General features: G+C 36.8%; 1 protein-coding gene across 3 annotated transcripts in view; it reads left to right on the forward strand.

Moving 5' to 3' along the window:
• TRPC1 (transient receptor potential cation channel subfamily C member 1) overlaps positions 1–16,659 on the forward strand; it is a 38,397-nt gene that overhangs the window by 12,041 nt on the left and 9,697 nt on the right. For all 3 annotated transcript variants that reach the window (XM_034781525.1, XM_034781527.1, XM_034781526.1), the window contains 4 exons: positions 1,660–1,855; positions 3,295–3,631; positions 8,352–8,491; positions 12,819–12,962. In XM_034781525.1, coding sequence (XP_034637416.1) covers positions 1,660–1,855; positions 3,295–3,631; positions 8,352–8,491; positions 12,819–12,962 — 817 coding nt within the window. The remainder of the gene's footprint in view (positions 1–1,659; positions 1,856–3,294; positions 3,632–8,351; positions 8,492–12,818; positions 12,963–16,659) is intronic.

Here is a 16,659-nt window from a genome sequence, read left to right on the forward strand (position 1 = left end):
AAATCACAATATTATTTTTAATATTGTAGTAGTCTTAGCTGATTAAACAAGTTTAGACTGTGCCCTGACATTGCTTTTCATACTGAAGTTACAGCCCCAATATCTTAATACTCTATTCTGCTATAAGATCTGCTTCAATAATACAACCTCCAGTGTATGTTGTGACCAGTAGTAGGACTATATTTCTCATATAATAGATTAACTTGTATCTAATTTTTGCTTTCTGTTGTAAATGGAGATCTCTTTAGAAACACTCCTTTTTATAAGGATAATACATTAAACCACTATTTTAAACACATCAGTGTATTTTTAAAATACAAAGCTGCTCTGAAAAAAGCTACTTATTTACCATTATTAGGTTAATTAAAAAAAAAAATCTTTCATGCATTGGAATGGCTAGTCATAACCGCATCAGAAATTTTGTAAAAGTTATATTGTAGTAAAAAAAGGTTAAGCTTTACATTTGAATTGTTGCGTGAGTCACATGGCTCTTCCTAATTCTCTTCAGAAATGCTTATCTGAGCACACAGTCTTGAGTCTCTGTATCCGTATTGCAACAAAAATGCAGTGGTTGTATCTTAGTCACAGTTTTTAAAAAATGGTTGAAGGAAAAAAGTGAAATCTTTGAACAAGGATACAAATGGAACCAATTTAAAAATTTTGTTTCAAGGTTTCTCTCTGTCCTGTCTCCCCATCTCCCTCAGACACAAATACTTCAATATTGTATTCATAAAGGATCAGATGATAATTTGAAAGATCCACTTATAGTTCTGTTAGCTTTCTCTCTGCATGTTCACATCCATTAAACTACAACTTGCTTTCTTTATATTCCCTGTAATTAAAAAGGGTTGCAGAAATGTATCTATCTTAGCCATCATTTCCTAATCTCATGTAAATATACTTTTCTTGTCCAAGGCAAAATATCAATTTCCTAAATCTAGTTTCTTTGTTTGGGCATTATTCTCTCTCAGTGAGGGTTCAGCTCTTGCTCTTATGTGAAGATAACTTGTATTGAAGTATATCACATTCCCTGGTGAAACCAGCAGAAAGTGTGATTTTTTTTTCTCTGTATCTATAATTCTATGAATTTAATAAATCAGTTCCAACAAATAGACTTAACTGTGAACTGGTGAGATTTAAAAAAATTCCTACATAAGAAATGGTCAACTTTTTCCCATGCTGTGAATTATCATAAGATAAGAAATTACCGTACATAAGAAATGGTCAACCTTTTCCCATGCCGTGAACTATCGTAAGAAGATTGTGACTGTTAGTAAATTTTTGTGAGGGAGACTGGGAAGTGTACATTTTAACCTGTGGAGATTGAAACTCTTAATATTTGCCTTCTTTTTACTTGTAATTTATTAGATTACAGCTCTGTTTAGTAATTTCACCTCCATAGATCCGTAAGATTAGGATACAAAGGATGGTGCACACAGACTTGAAGTACATTGTCACACTGGAAACTTGCATAGACCTGACTTCACTGTGAATGGCTCTAGAAAGTGCTGTTGTGCCTTAATTTTATATAACAGATTCATATAACTCCAGTTTTGTTAAGCATAATTTTCCATCCCCCCAATTAAGAGAGATAATTAATGTGTATATTGAAGTCTGAGTCAGAGATACATTAATATCTGCTACTTTTGTATTTTCTAGAAATGATTATGAGGAACTAGCCCAGCAATGCAAAACCTTTGCTAAAGATTTACTTGCACAGGCACGGAACTCACGGGAGCTGGAAGTTATCCTAAACCATACAGCTAGTGATGAGCATGTGGACAAACGAGGATTGTTAGAAGAGAGGATGAATTTGAGTCGCCTAAAACTTGCTATCAAGTATAACCAAAAGGAGGTATTTCGGTCTTTCTCTATTAATTTATTATAGATAGGCTTGAAAGGATTAGTTTTTTGTCAGTAAATATAGATTTCACTGTACACACACAAACTGATTAAACAATATTTCCTTCAAAGGTATCAAAATTTACAGATCGGCAAAATAAGAAAAATTTGACAGGTCGTATAAAAAAAACAACCCCAAAACTAGCTACAGTGAGTGAATTTGCCAACTTGCAGCCACAGTGTCATTGAGTTTAAGGCCAGAAGGGACACCAAATAATCTGATCTGACCTCCTGTATATCAGATGTCGCCACCACCATCACCCAGCACTGCCCACTAAACCTAACAATTAGACCAAAGTATTACAACCCACAAGAGACTGGACGACTATTATGTGTCACAGATAACTGTTAAGCAAACACACAAAAAGTATTTCAGATGCACTTCAGTTTTTGATCATACCTTTTTTACCACTGTGATTAGATGAAATATAGCATCTTTTTTTCCTGTGTGGTATGAGAAAAGATCCATCCATCCCTCTCTCCCTCCCTCATAAATAAATATTTTATTGCTGGCAGGTTTGTTATAGTGAGAATTTTTCATGATAGGCTTTCTGAACTATTATGGTTGTGAAGGAGGAATTATTTTATCTATTCATCTTGAAATTAAACTTCAAACTGTACTGAAATACAAACAGTTTCTGACACATGTACTTTTCTAACAGAATTTTTGTTTAAATCCGTTGATCTACGTAATATTTCAGACTGAAAGTTCCTGCTTGTGTGGGCCTTGATTTAGCAAAGCACTTAAAAACAAGGTTAACTTTAAGTGACAGCTTAAGTTCTTTGCTGAATTAGAGCCATAAAAATTAAAAGGTAGATCTGACTGGTATAGGATTACTTGGTCATTTTAGCCCTGATTCTGTAAGGCATTGAGGGTCCTTAATTCCTATTAATGGCAAAGACAACACAATGCACAACACAATGATGATAGTGGACTTTGGGGGCACATAGTACCTCACAGAATCAGTCCCATAGGAAGCAGCAAGTTTTGGAAAATGGCATGGCTTTTAGGTCTGTATAACAGTTTTCTAAATGATAAAAAAAAAAGGAACACTTAAATCATTCTTAATTTTACTGTTATCCTGGCCTCTCAAGAGATCTATTCTTGATATCCATAAAAAAAGCTAGTGCTGTGGAATCCATGTTCTAAACTTGTGAGTGGGAAAGGAGGTGAAAATAATTCATATTTGTGATTATCTTACTAATATTTTCCTTTTGTCTCCATATTAACATTTTAAAAAGTAACATTTTAAAATTATTCTTTCAAGATAATGATTTCTACTTGCTTAGCAGAAAATGTGTAATACCGTATGATCTATAACTGACTTATAATGGCTTGAATATAGATTTTTAATAATGGTTACCTTAATCAGGGCTTGTTTTTTTCCCCAGTTTGTTGCCCAGTCTAACTGCCAGCAGTTTCTCAACACTGTGTGGTTTGGACAAATGGCAGGCTACCGACGCAAGCACACGTGTAAGAAGATTTTGACTGTTTTGACAGTTGGCATCTTTTGGCCAGTTCTGTCTCTCTGTTACTTATTGGCCCCTAAATCTCGAGTAGGTCGAATAATTCACACTCCTTTTATGAAGTTTATTATTCATGGAGCTTCATATTTCACATTCCTGCTATTACTTAACTTGTATTCACTGGTCTACAATGAGGATAAGAAGAATACAATGGGGCCAGCACTTGAGAGAATAGACTATCTTCTGATCATATGGCTTATTGGTAAGTATCAGATGGATAAAAAGTTAGACAAAAGGTTCTGACATTGGCCATTTCATTGATCCAGCAATAATGTTGTGTGCTACTCTGTAGGAAATGAGAATTCCCATCAATGCTTGGCATCCCTTGGCTGGCTGGAGGATAAAGGGTGAAGGAAGTGACATACTTATGATCTAATGTTGTAGCAATTCTTAGTAGTCAAAGAAAGTAACACTTCATAGAGCTCCCTGCCAGAGGGAGTGACCAGGAATGCTATTTTGGAAGGTTTGGTAGAGTGCTGCTGTCTCAGGCAAGAATGATCATGTGGGATATGGTTTGGGATATTAAGATGATAATGTGAGAACTATGTATTTTAACTAAGTTGTGGGACTATTTTAAATAATGACAAAAAAAGTAAGCACATGTGTTCCTGATATGATTAATTACTCCCTCCATAAGAGATAGTGAGAGATTGCTAGTGATTTTTTTCCATTGATGCCAAATTGAAAATTAAGAGTTCAGAGTTCATCTTAATTTTCAACACCCTTTTCATGACTGGGTCGTTTTGTTTGTTATGTCAGCTGTTCAGCCATTGTGAGCCAATAGGTTTTTTTGGTCAGCCGCCTACAAAGCAGCTGTTTAATTTCTGCTAAGTCCTGCTTTTCTTTTTCTCGTTTTTTACAAAAATGTAGCTTTCGTTTGGAATTTTTAAAGTGATCTTGGTTCTCTCGTGACTTGGGGCAAGGTTTGAAATTAGGCTGATATTTGATAGAATTTCAGTATTGGTAGTTAAAAGTTTCAAAAGGTAGAGAAAATGTAATTTAAAAGATCATATTAAGCTTCTTGGAAAAACACATTCAGTTAAAACTTTTCATGCACTTTATGCAAGTTGATAAAATTTATCTGGGTTGAAATACTTACAGATTCTTGGAGTAAATATGTAATTATTTCAGCTCAAAAAACTCCTATACTGTGTTTTCTTCTATTTCAAATTGATTTTGTTACTGTATGAGTTGTGGATCTCTGGAGCCTTGAGGATTTACCTATAGTTTCCCTACTCAAGGCCCTTTATTGATGCAGCTTTAAAAAAAAAAAAAAAAGGATGGAATTTGGTCCAAGTGTTTGCTGCTGAGCAGTGCAAAATCTCTTCCTTCTAAGTTTTAAATAGGAAACCTCCACAGCAGTCTAGTCCCCTACAATCCAGGGAGGAGGAGACCACCAATTGAACCCAGTTTCCTGTGTGACAGTATAGAAAAAGATTGGTAACTTGGCCTTGCATTTCCAGTTCTGCTATGTTTGATTTTTAGTTCAATTTCAGATAAAAGGTAGAGCCACTGCAGAACTGGAAAATGGCTTAAGAAGAAAGATATTTGATTTTAGTCTTTTATGTAAAATCCTCTTATTTGGTATATGAAAATCATTGATTTTCCTCTTTCTCCTTTTGTTTTCTAATGGTATTTTAAATTTGTCTCCATTATATGTACTTCCTTTTTATATAGCAATATCATTGATAATATCAACACATCCCAGAGAAGCATATTTGCAAGTTAATTGTGGTTGGTGCAGAACCAGTAGAGGGAGCACAGATACTGCTTTTGAGTAGAGTAGGTCCCAAAACTTGCACTGTTCTGTTTTATGAATTTGTCAGCCCTTTTAATGGTTTTCTTTTAAAGTTGAAATCGCTAGGACTTTGAGAACCAAATTCTAACAGCCTTAACATATGTTAATACTTAAAACGCTATAGACAGACATGTAATCTATATCCTCATTTGTTTGATTGGAAGTTTGTAAAATACTAGTGTTTCAAAGTTTACAGCTTGTGTCTAAATTGATTCTATTACTTTTAAAAAGATATACTTTCTGAGGTGATTATGTTGAATGTCTAGAAATCTAAAAACTGTTCAATAATTCATAAGCATTTTTTAAACCGTATTTACTCAAAAGTACCAGCAAGTAATATCACATTGTGGATTGGTGATAGTATAGGTATGTATTAGGCCTGTCAAGCAATTAAAAAATTAATCGCGATTAATTGCACTGTTAAACAATAATGGAATACCATTTATTTAAATAGTTTTGAATGTTTCCTACATTTTCAAATACACCACTACCCCGATATAACGCGACCCAATATAACACAAATTTGGATATAAGGCGGTAAAGCTGTGCTCCGGGGGGGCAGGGCTGCGCACTCCGGTGGATCAAAGCAAGTTCGATATAACGCCGTTCCAGCTATAACACGGTAAGATTTTTTGGTTCCTGGGGACAGTGTTATATCGAGGTAGAGGTGTATATTCATTTCAATTATAACACAGAATACAAAGTGTACAGTGCTCACTTTATATTTATTTTTATTACATATATTTAAACTGTAAAAAACCAAAAGAAATAGTATTTTTCAATTCACCTAATACAAGTACTGTAGTGCAATCTCTTTATCATGAAAGTTGAACTTACAAATGTAGAGTGATGTACAAAAAAAACTGCATTCAAAAATAAAACAATGTAAAACTTTAGAATCTACTAGTCCACTCAGTCCTATTTCTTGTTCAGCCAATCGCTTAGACAAATAAGTTTGTTTACATTTGAAGGAGATAATGCTGCCTACTTCTTGTTCACAATGTCACCTGAAAGTGAGAACAGGTGTTCTCATGGTACTGTTGTAGCCAGCGTTGCAAGATATTTACATACCGGATGCGCTAAAGATTCATACGTTCCTTCTTGCTTAAACCATCATTCCGGAGGACATGCATCCATGCTGATGACAGGTTCTGCTCGATAACAGTCCAGAACACTGTGGTCCGACGCATGTTCATTTTCATCATCAGAGTCAGATGCCACGAGCAGAAGGTTGACTTTCTTTTTTTGGTGGTTCGGGTTCTGTATCTTCCTCATCGGAGTGTTGCTCTTTTAAGACGTTTGAAAGCATGCTCCAGACCTCGTCCCTCTCAGATTTTGGAAACCACTTCAGATTCTTAAACTTTGGGTCGAGTGCTGTAGCTATCTTTAGAAATCTCACATTGGTACCTTCTTTGTATTTTGTCAAATCTGCCGCAAATGTGTTCTTAAAATGAACATGTGCTGAGTCATTATCCAAGATTACTATAACATGAAATATATGGCAGAATGTGAGTAAAATAGAGCCGGAGACATACAATTCTCCCCTAAGGAGTTCAGTCACAAATTTAATTAATGTGTTATTTTTTTAACAAGCGTCATCAGCATGGAAGCATGTCCTTTGGAATGGTGGCCGAAGCATGAAGGGGCATACAAATGTGTAGCATATCTGGCACGTAAATACCTTGCAATGCTGGCTACAAAAGTCCCATGTGAATGCCTGTTCTCACTTTCTGGGGACATTGTAAATAAGAAGTGGGCAGCATTATCTCCTTTAAATGTAAACAAACTTATTTGTCTTAGTGATTGGCTGAACAATAAGTAGGACTGAGTGGATTTATAGGCTCTAAAGTTTTGCATTGTTTTGTTTTTGAGTGCAGTTATGTAACAAAAAAAATCTACAGCACTCAACCCAAAGTTTAAGAATCTGAAGTGCCATCCAGAATCTGAGAGGGACGAGGTGTGGAGCATGCTTTCAGAAGACTTTAAAAGAGCAACACTCCAATACGGAAACCACGGAACCCAAACCCCCCAAAAAGAAAATCAACCTTCTGCTGGTGGCATCTGACTCAGATAATGAAAATGGACATGCGTTGGTCCGCTCTGTTTTGGATCGTTATCAAGCAGAACCTGTCATTAAAATGTTCTCTGGAATGGTGGTTGACGTATGAAGGGATTCTTTTGCGCATCTGGCACATAAATATCTTGCAGCGTTGGCTACAGCAGTGCCATGTGAACACCTGTTCTCACTTTCAGGTGACATAAACAAGAAGTGGGGAGCATTATCTTCTGCAAATTGTAACCAGATTTGTTTGTCTGAGCGATTGGCTGAAGTAGGACTGAGTGGACTTGCAGGCTCTAAAATTTTACATTTGTTTTATTTTTGAATGCAGGTTTTTTGGACATAATTCTACATTTGTAAAGTCAACTTTCATGATAAAGAGATTGCACTATAGTAAATAAATAGTACTTGTACTAGGTGAATTGAAAAATACTATTTCTTTTTTTTTTACAGTGCAAATACTTGTAATAAAAAATAAATAGAAAGTGAGCACTGTACACTTTGTATTCTGTGTTGTAATTGAAATCAATATATTTGAAAATGTAGAAAACATCCAAAAATATTTAAATAAATGGTATTCTGTTATTGTTTAACAGTGCGATTAATCCTGATTAATTTTTTTAATCGCTTGACAGCCCTAATAAATTGTAAAATCCAGAGAAATTTCTAGTAAGATTAGGAGTGATAATGATTTAATCCACAGGTGGAAAGAAGCCTCTTTAAGGAAAAATAATAGACCTAGCATACTTAAACCAGCCTCCAGTATAACAGTAGAGACTGTGCACTAAAGATATGTTCCATGCTCCATGAGTAATTCTATGAGCGACGCATATTTGACAAGATTTTGTGTCTGGACAAAGGGAGGACAAAACTCAATACTATTCAGATAGATGTACAAAATGTCCCCTTTCCTCCTCCTCACTAAAACACTTCAAAAAGAAGTAGGTGCCCTTAGTTTAGTTTAAAAGCAAAACAAACCACCCATCTGGAACACACTAGAACTAGTAGAAAGCCTATACAGTATAATACAATGACATCTTTTTGTTTTCTTTTTCTCTCCACCAGGAATGGTGTGGTCAGATGTCAAAAGACTTTGGTATGAAGGCCTGGAAGACTTTTTAGAAGAATCTCGTAATCAGCTTAGTTTTGTCATGAATTCCCTCTATTTGGCAACTTTTGCTCTCAAAGTAGTTGCTCATAACAAGGTGAATATCCACAACTCAGATCTCAAGCCCAACTGGGGCTGATTGGGGGGAAATACAGAATTTTTTTTATTTTGACAAGGGCTTAGGAAAAATAATTCTGCAGTCCTAAATACTTAAGGCCATAGTCTCATCTTGGTCTGCACATATTTAACACTGATGCAGAACATAAGCACATGAGGGGCTAGCAACAGTTTCTATTTTGAAATTGTAGTTTTGCTAGATGTAAGGATGTTTTGTTGCATTTGCTTAAACTCCAGAAATAGGGTATGAACTTATGCACATACCCCTGTCTGAAACTGGCACGTCAGCTACCCTGATTCTTTAGCTTTTTAGAGAGAACTAGTATTGACCTATATTAAGGTTGCTGAACACTTTCTATTATAGAACATTTTTTTTTTAAACTCTAACACCTCAGTTGTATGCAGCAGGCCTTTTAAATTCAGCAGGGAGAAAGCCCTCAGGCCAGAAAAGTGCCTTTTCTTTTCTCCATTAAATCTGTTGACTGAGGTGTATAACCTTTGAAAATCGCCATTGCCTTTCTGTTGGTTACATCATAAGCAAAGTTTTGTCAACTTGCAGAAATAACTGAACATGAATAGTCTCAAAGTCTGGGCTAATGCAGCAGCAGCAGACACTGGAATGGGAACTTTATAGCAGATCTCCGCTCTGGCAAATGAGAAGGAAGAGAACCTGGTCAGGCATCCCTGAACCTAGCACATGTTTCATCTCCCCTCTCCGTGGGTGGGGAAATCAAATGGGAAGGAAACTTCTGTTTCCTGGCGGGGGAGGCAGAGCGTGCCAGGCTGTCCCTGACTACTTGCCCAGATCCAGCAAATAGGTTTGGTGGTCATTCCCCTGCTGGGAAAACGGCCTTCTCCTGCGGCCAGCTAATTTAGTTATCTTGTATTTCAAGGTGTGCAATAATGTTGAAAATTCAAGGTTCAAACCTAAGTGATGATGAGGCATTATAAGTTTCTTCAGCGGCACATGACAGAATTTGTTTTTACCCTTTCCTTTAAAAAAAAAAAAAAAAAAGTCTAGGAAATTACATACAAAAAAACTACGTTTAACAAACCTCATTAAGATTGAAAAATCAAGTATTCGGATGTTAGGAAATGCCAGAATGCAGGTTGCCACTTCAGCCTTCATTCCTTAATCCACCTGGCAGGTGTGTACATTATGAAACAGTCTTTTGTTACATGGTCATGTACTATTTTTTTTCCATGGGATCGCAGCCTCATTTAGTGTACAGGATAGATGGTGTTCAGGGAGTGAATCAGGATTGTATAATCATTGAGGCTGTTTGAAGGATCCGTAACTCATTTGCTCTGTAAGGTGTGCGGAGAATAAGGTAACAGACTGCATGAAGAGAAAGGCTTGGCTTGGTGTTAAGGTGAATGCCACCTAAGAAAACTGAATTCTGTCCTTCCCCCTGCCACAATCTTATGTGTTGCTCAACAAGTCACTTAAACCAAATTTCTGACAGATGGCCTCTAATCCTGTGTTCCTCATTTTCTGTGTAGCCGTCTTGAGATAGCTGGGGCCTGACCTGTAAACGTGTTGAACATTCATAAATGAAACTGAAGTCAATCAGAGCTGTGAATGCTCAATACCTCTGGCAATAGTGCTTGCAACCCCTCCCATCATGGTATCATCTGCAGACTTTATAAGTGTACTGTATGCCATTCTCCAAATCATTTATGAAGGTATTGAATAGATCCGGGACTAGGACAGATGTCTGTTGGTCCCCACTCGTTATGCCCTTCCAGTTTGACTGTGAACAACTGATAACTACTCTCTGAGTACAGTTTTCCAATCAGTTGTGCACGCACCTTAAAATATTTGTGAAGCACTTGGTGATGAGCACACTAGGAAAGACCATTAGAAAATGAATTCTATATTCATTGCAGGCATGGATGGTGTGCAGTAAATAAGGCAGGGACCACTAATTGAATGATGAAAATAAAAAATATTGAACAGCTTCCTCATTCCATACTCGGGGAAGAAAAAGCTTACAGGGTTGTAACGCCTCATATGATTATACTTGGTGCTTTCTGATAATGAAACATTAAACAGACAATCATTATTGGTACATGAGACTATAATCACAAACAGCTTCGGCCCTTCCCGAGGAGTTGGAAAAAGAAGTAAAATCGCAGTCATTCAGAGAGAGTCCTCTGACAAGAAATATGAGGATCATTTTCTTATTTGCTAAATACAGAAATATTTCTGTAACCTTGTCCTCTGATATTTCAGTCTGATAATTATGGAAAGCTTTTCAAGAGGGATGCCCCTCTACAAACTTCTAGTCCATACAGTTCCACCATTCTTTTCAACCCTTCTGTTGTACATGGATGTTTAGTCTACTTCCCAGTGGCAACACTGTAATGTCAGCATTAATTGTGTTATTTTATTGCTGATCATTTTTTAGAAGATGGAATTCTTTTAGCGAGCAGAAGGGTGGTCCAGTGTTTAGGTTGCTAGCCTGGGACTTGGGAGATCTGGATTCAGTTCTTACTTTGCCACAAACTGCCTGTGTGGACTTCGCCAAGTCGCTTAGTCTCTCCATGTCTTGGTTCCTCAACTTTAAAATGGGATAATAGCACTTCTGTACCTCACTGAAGTGTTATGAGGATAAAAATATTAGTTTGTGAGGTGCTCAGATATTACAGCCCTATATCAGGGCCTATACCAAGGCCCGGTGTGGTATGTTGTTCATGCACATAGTGAGTGTCCCTATTTCAGAGTTTACAATCTAAATAGCCAAGACAGAGTAGGAGGGAAAACAGTATCTTAGATATAATGGGAAAGGGGAGTTTGAAGCCCATGAGGCTCTGAAATGAGAATTGGTACAGGGAAAGAAATGCAAAGGGAAAACTGGAGAGAGACAAAGACAGAAGAAAAAGGAAACTAAAAAAGGATGAAGCCGAAGGGTAGGAAACAAAGGTCAGAGATAGTAATAATCTTAAAGTTGATATATTGTCCCATGGAGTGCTGAATGTGATATTGAACAAATAATAACAAAACAATTCAGTTACACATTAAAGTCGTAGTTTACCCTTGGACATTTTCAGAAAGTTCTATTGGGAGTTTTACTGTGGATTGAGGGGAGTATTTAATCCTAAATTTATACCCTTGGTCAATGGACAGTAATTAAAAGTGGAATTCAGATCTCTCCATTCTGAGTGATCATCCCTTTCAACAAAACCTGAACCTCTCCCAAAACTCTTCATTGCTTTTGAGGTTCTTATGCTGAGTTTTTTTTAAGTATTATCTAGGAAGATCTTGGGGTTGGAAATAAACCTATGTGCTGTTATCTCTGCTTGGCTGTCATAAAAGAAACCTTCCTGATAGATCAAATTGGCCATTAGACTACTTACTTTTCTTCTGGCAAAATTCCTCCTCAAGACTCAAAAGCTCATTCAGTCAGAGCATTCTCCACATCATGGACAGAAGGAAACAGAGCATAAAGAAATCTGTAGGGCAGCTGTTTGATCACTGGTGCATTCCATCATCTTTCAGTATAAGTGATCCTGGGCTGGATTGCTATCATTTGGGCCAGACATGCTCCTATCTGCAGATGCAGCTTTCTGCCATACCATAGTCTTATGGCCTGCCACGAAATAATAAATGCCAAAATTATGTATGCTCACTCCTGCCCTCCCTCTCTTTTGATCTGTTTCTTATTGCTTATGATTTCTCAAGTGTGACCTATTGAGAGTGGCAGATATCAGATGTGTGAAGGGTAGAAGTGTGTGTATACTCATAAGACATCCATCATTCTAAAGGAACCATTATCTCTAAGTCCTCTCCCCTTCCAAAATTGGTTAAGACCTGCAAGTCTATCATCATTACATAAGTTGGTTTGTTCTGTGTTTTACAGTATTTTTTTAGTTATCGTTATTTGTTTTACATTAGTGCCTATATCAGGACCCTGTGTGGTAGGTGCTGTTCATGCACTTAGTGAGAGTCCCTATTTCAAAGAGTTTACAACCTAAATAGGTAATACAGAGTAGGAAGGAAAACAACACCCAGAGAAGAAGTGACTTTCCCAAGCGCCCACAGTAGAGGTGAATGGCAGAGCCTTGAATTGAACCTAAGTCACCTGACTCCCAGTTCAATGCTCTATCTACTAACCACTCTGGCTTGTATCTGTATAAAGTGTTGTTTTAGCTATATAGAATACATTGTCTGAAGGCAAACTCATCATTTATTGTAGAATACCTTTGAATTACAATTGTGATAGGTTTTTTTTTTGTTTTTTTTTTTATTTTTTATTTTTTTTAAATAATGTAAGTAACTTCAGCTTTTTGTTTTGAAACTCTAGTTCCATGATTTTGCTGATAGAAAGGACTGGGACGCATTCCATCCTACACTGGTGGCAGAAGGTCTCTTTGCTTTTGCTAATGTTCTTAGTTACCTTAGACTCTTCTTCATGTATACAACCAGTTCTATCCTAGGACCACTTCAGGTAAATAATATTGCTGACAGAGAAAATGCTAGACTTGAACTTGTACATATGTATTATGATATAGTCTTTAATTGCATGATCATATACTATTTTTTCCATATTCCCCTCCCTCATTCAGGGTACAGGATGGACACAAGTGGGGGCGGGGGGGAGGGAGGCAAAATTAAGCTTTGAGCATTCAAATCTGGGATTTCCGAACTTTATGGAGTGCTTGATTGCAACCTAACATTCTTTTAACAGATTTATTTTGGCTCTAATAAAATGTAGCCCCTTAATTGTGCTCTGAAAAGGAAAAGTAATAGAAATTTCACATGTTGAATTTTTAAAAAAATTAAAGATAGAAGTTACTTTAGAAAGAATATTTGTGTTTTATAGCCGATTAACTGCCTCTTTCTATAATCTTCTCAAACTGTTCTTTTCTCTTGTCTTTGTGTCTCTCTCTAGCTATGGTTCTGTATCTCAGTTATTTTGCCACTTTTCTTTTTATTTTTCTCATTTTTCTTCCCCACACACATGTGCTCACACAATGAAAAAGCATTTGCATACTTTCAGGCAGCTACTTAACATATTGATGTTAAAGTAAGAGTATTACTTTAATTTCAGTGTATTTGTACTATAAACATATCTCCTACATTTCAAAGAAGTTTGCTGTTTAACGTACCTGTTTATGTACTATATCTTTCTTATGTATTTTTATTAGGCAGCTATGTAGTGAAGTCAAAATTCTGAATAAACAAAAATAGTCAACAGTCACCCTATTCAGTTTCACACTGAATCTTGTTATTACTGTTGACCAGTACAACTTGAGCAACAACTCTTAAAGTATTTTCCAAAAGTAGGTCACAAGTTCAAATAGTAGTAATTAAACATGGTGTGGCACCCCGATAGAGAAAAGTGAAGGGAAGCTACTGTGTTCTGTTGGCTGTTAGAGATATTTTTAAGTACTGAATCATTTTACGTGTTGGCCTATGAAACCTATTTTAAGAAAAAAGTCAGTTATAAGTTTATTAGTACTAGATATATTAAAAAGAGGTTTTTAGAAAATTTGGTTTTGTATACTAACATTTTCAGCTTTCAAGTTGTCTACAAATTATAAACACTTGGAAAGATATAATATGATTATAGTTAGAATAACAGGTATCTGATCTGTGTACTAGTTGCCTGGTCCACTGTACTTTGAAGAAAGTGCCTTTTTTTTTTTTTTTTTTTTTAACTTTCACGCAGCTTTCATGTTTTGGCGGCATAATTTTGTTTTGCTGGGTTTTGTAACTTGTTTTGAAAGGATGAAAATTATAAAATTAAGGAAATACTAAATCTGACAGCTCTTACTCTCTGTCCTAGGTCACAGCTTGGTACAGAGATCCCTTACTTTTCATATAGTCCAAAGATGTATATATCCTATAAAATAGCAGTGTACTACTAATTTCTGGATCCAAAATATATATAATGCCCCCAAAACAAGAAAGCTGCATGAAGTAAAACTAAAATCACTTTCTTTAGAACACAGTGGACCACAGTGCAGCACATACGATGGCCCGTCTGTCTGTCTTTCCGTAGTATTATAGCTGTTTTGGTCCCCAGATATTAGAGAGAAGGTGGGTGAGATAATATTTTTTATTGGACCGACTTCTGTTGGTGATAGAGAAAAGCTTTTATGCTACACAGAGCTCTTCATCAGGTCTGGAAAAGGTACTCAGAGTGTCACAGCTAAATAGAAACTGGAACAGATTATGTAGTATAAGTAGTTAACACATATTCTAAGGGATCATTCAAGGTGAAGTGGCCCGTTAACACCCTGCAGTCATAAGACAAAAACGGGGGTTAGTAGGCTATAGATTGTCATAATAAAGACACTAGAATTATGGCTTATTAAGACCATGATTTGTACTGTCTAGCAAAGTTATAAATTTAAGCTCGCAGGCTTGTCTTTTGAAGGTGTTGTGCAGGTTTCTTTTGAGGGCGGAGACTGAGAGATCAGATATGGACTGATCATTTTGTGAAAAATGTTCACTCCCGGGTGATTATGGTGTTTTTGTCTTTTATCGTTTTTTCTGTGTGAGTTCATTTGTGAGCGTAAGGATTGTCTGTTTTCACCCATATAGTTGTTGTTGGAGCATTTAGTGCAGTGGATGAGGTACACCACATGTTGTGATAGGCATGTGTAGAGCCCATGGATCTTGAAAGGTGTGGTGTGGAAGGTATTGATCATCATAGCAGTGGAGATGTATCTGCATGTTTTGAATCTGTTGTTATGGCAGGACGTGGTGCCACTTTGAGTTGGTGGGTCCTGGTCTGGAGCTTTCTTCTGAGGGTGAGGTTGGGGAGTTGTTTGAAGACCAGAAGAGGGGGACTTGGGAAAGATTTCTTTGAGGATGTGGTCTCCATTGTGTGGATTGTAATTGGTTAATGATGTTCCATATAAGTTCCAGAGTGGGGTGGTAGGTGACAATTAGGGGATGTGCGGTCAGAAGGGGTTTTATTTCTGTATTGAAGCAGATTCTGTTGGGATATTTGGGTAGTTCATTCCATGATGCGATATTCTTCTTTGGTGGAGTGTCCTTGTTTGGTGAAGGCGGTTTTAAGTGTGTTTCTAACTTTTTTCTTGGAGCATATTCTGTGGTATCAATAGGCCTGGCTGTAGATAACCAATTTCTTGGTGTGTTTGGAGTGGTTACTTGATCTGTGAAGGTAAGTATTGTGATCTGTTGGTTTCTTGTATATAGTTGTCTGTAGGGTTCTACTGTTGCACCTGATTGTGGTTTCCAGGAAGTTGATGCTGGTGTAGGACTGTTCTAGAGAGAATTTAATGGACGTGTGGTGGTTGTTGAAGTTATGGTGGAAATCTATGAGGAGTTTAGTTCGTCTGTCTAGGGGATCAAAATATCATTGATGTGTCTCAGGGGCATCCTTGGTTTCATAGTACAGTTGTCCAGAAATTTCTCCTTAAGGTAGCCAGTGAAGAGGTTGGCATATTGGGGAGCCATCCTAGAATCCAGGGCTGTTTCCATGGTTTGAACAAAGTGTGTGTGTGTGTGTTATGTAAAATTGTTATGAGTTAGGATAAAATGGATGAGTTTAGCAATGAGTTTGGGGTGGATATCTGAGTGCTGTCCATTGTATTGTAGATATTTGAGGCAGACAATGATTCCGTCGTTGTGAGGTATATTGGTGTATAGGGAGGCAAGAATGGTGTTCTGAGGGAGGTTGTTAATGTTGCGGAGTTTCTGGAGGAAGTCAGTTGTGTCTATCTATCGTGTATATTCGTAGTGACTCAGAGATTAGGGTTACATTTTTACATGGTTAAATCTGTTTTAGAGCTCACATACCCCGTGATGGAAGGGCCATCATATGTGCTGTAAATATTAGATTGTGGAATAACTTTGTAGTACTTAAATGTGGGAAACAGCTCATACTGTATTTTTGTTTGTTTGTCATACATTTTACATAGACCTAATAATGCACGTAGGCCTTATCTATACTGGAAAAATATACCAATTTAATTTGTTTTGAAAAATGATTTAGTTAAACTACTGCAGACTTTTATTTTAGGTGCACTTACATTGGTAACTTAGGGACATGCATCTAAATTAGCTGTATATTTTTTGTGGAGTAGTAATGTACCCCACCAATGGGTGTAGGTATGGTATTTTGTGGTCTACACTGAATTATGCTACCTACAGTTTTGGTGACTTCGATG

This window comes from Trachemys scripta, chromosome 9 (assembly GCF_013100865.1).
Source record: "Trachemys scripta elegans isolate TJP31775 chromosome 9, CAS_Tse_1.0, whole genome shotgun sequence".
Classification (NCBI taxonomy): domain Eukaryota; kingdom Metazoa; phylum Chordata; order Testudines; family Emydidae; genus Trachemys; species Trachemys scripta.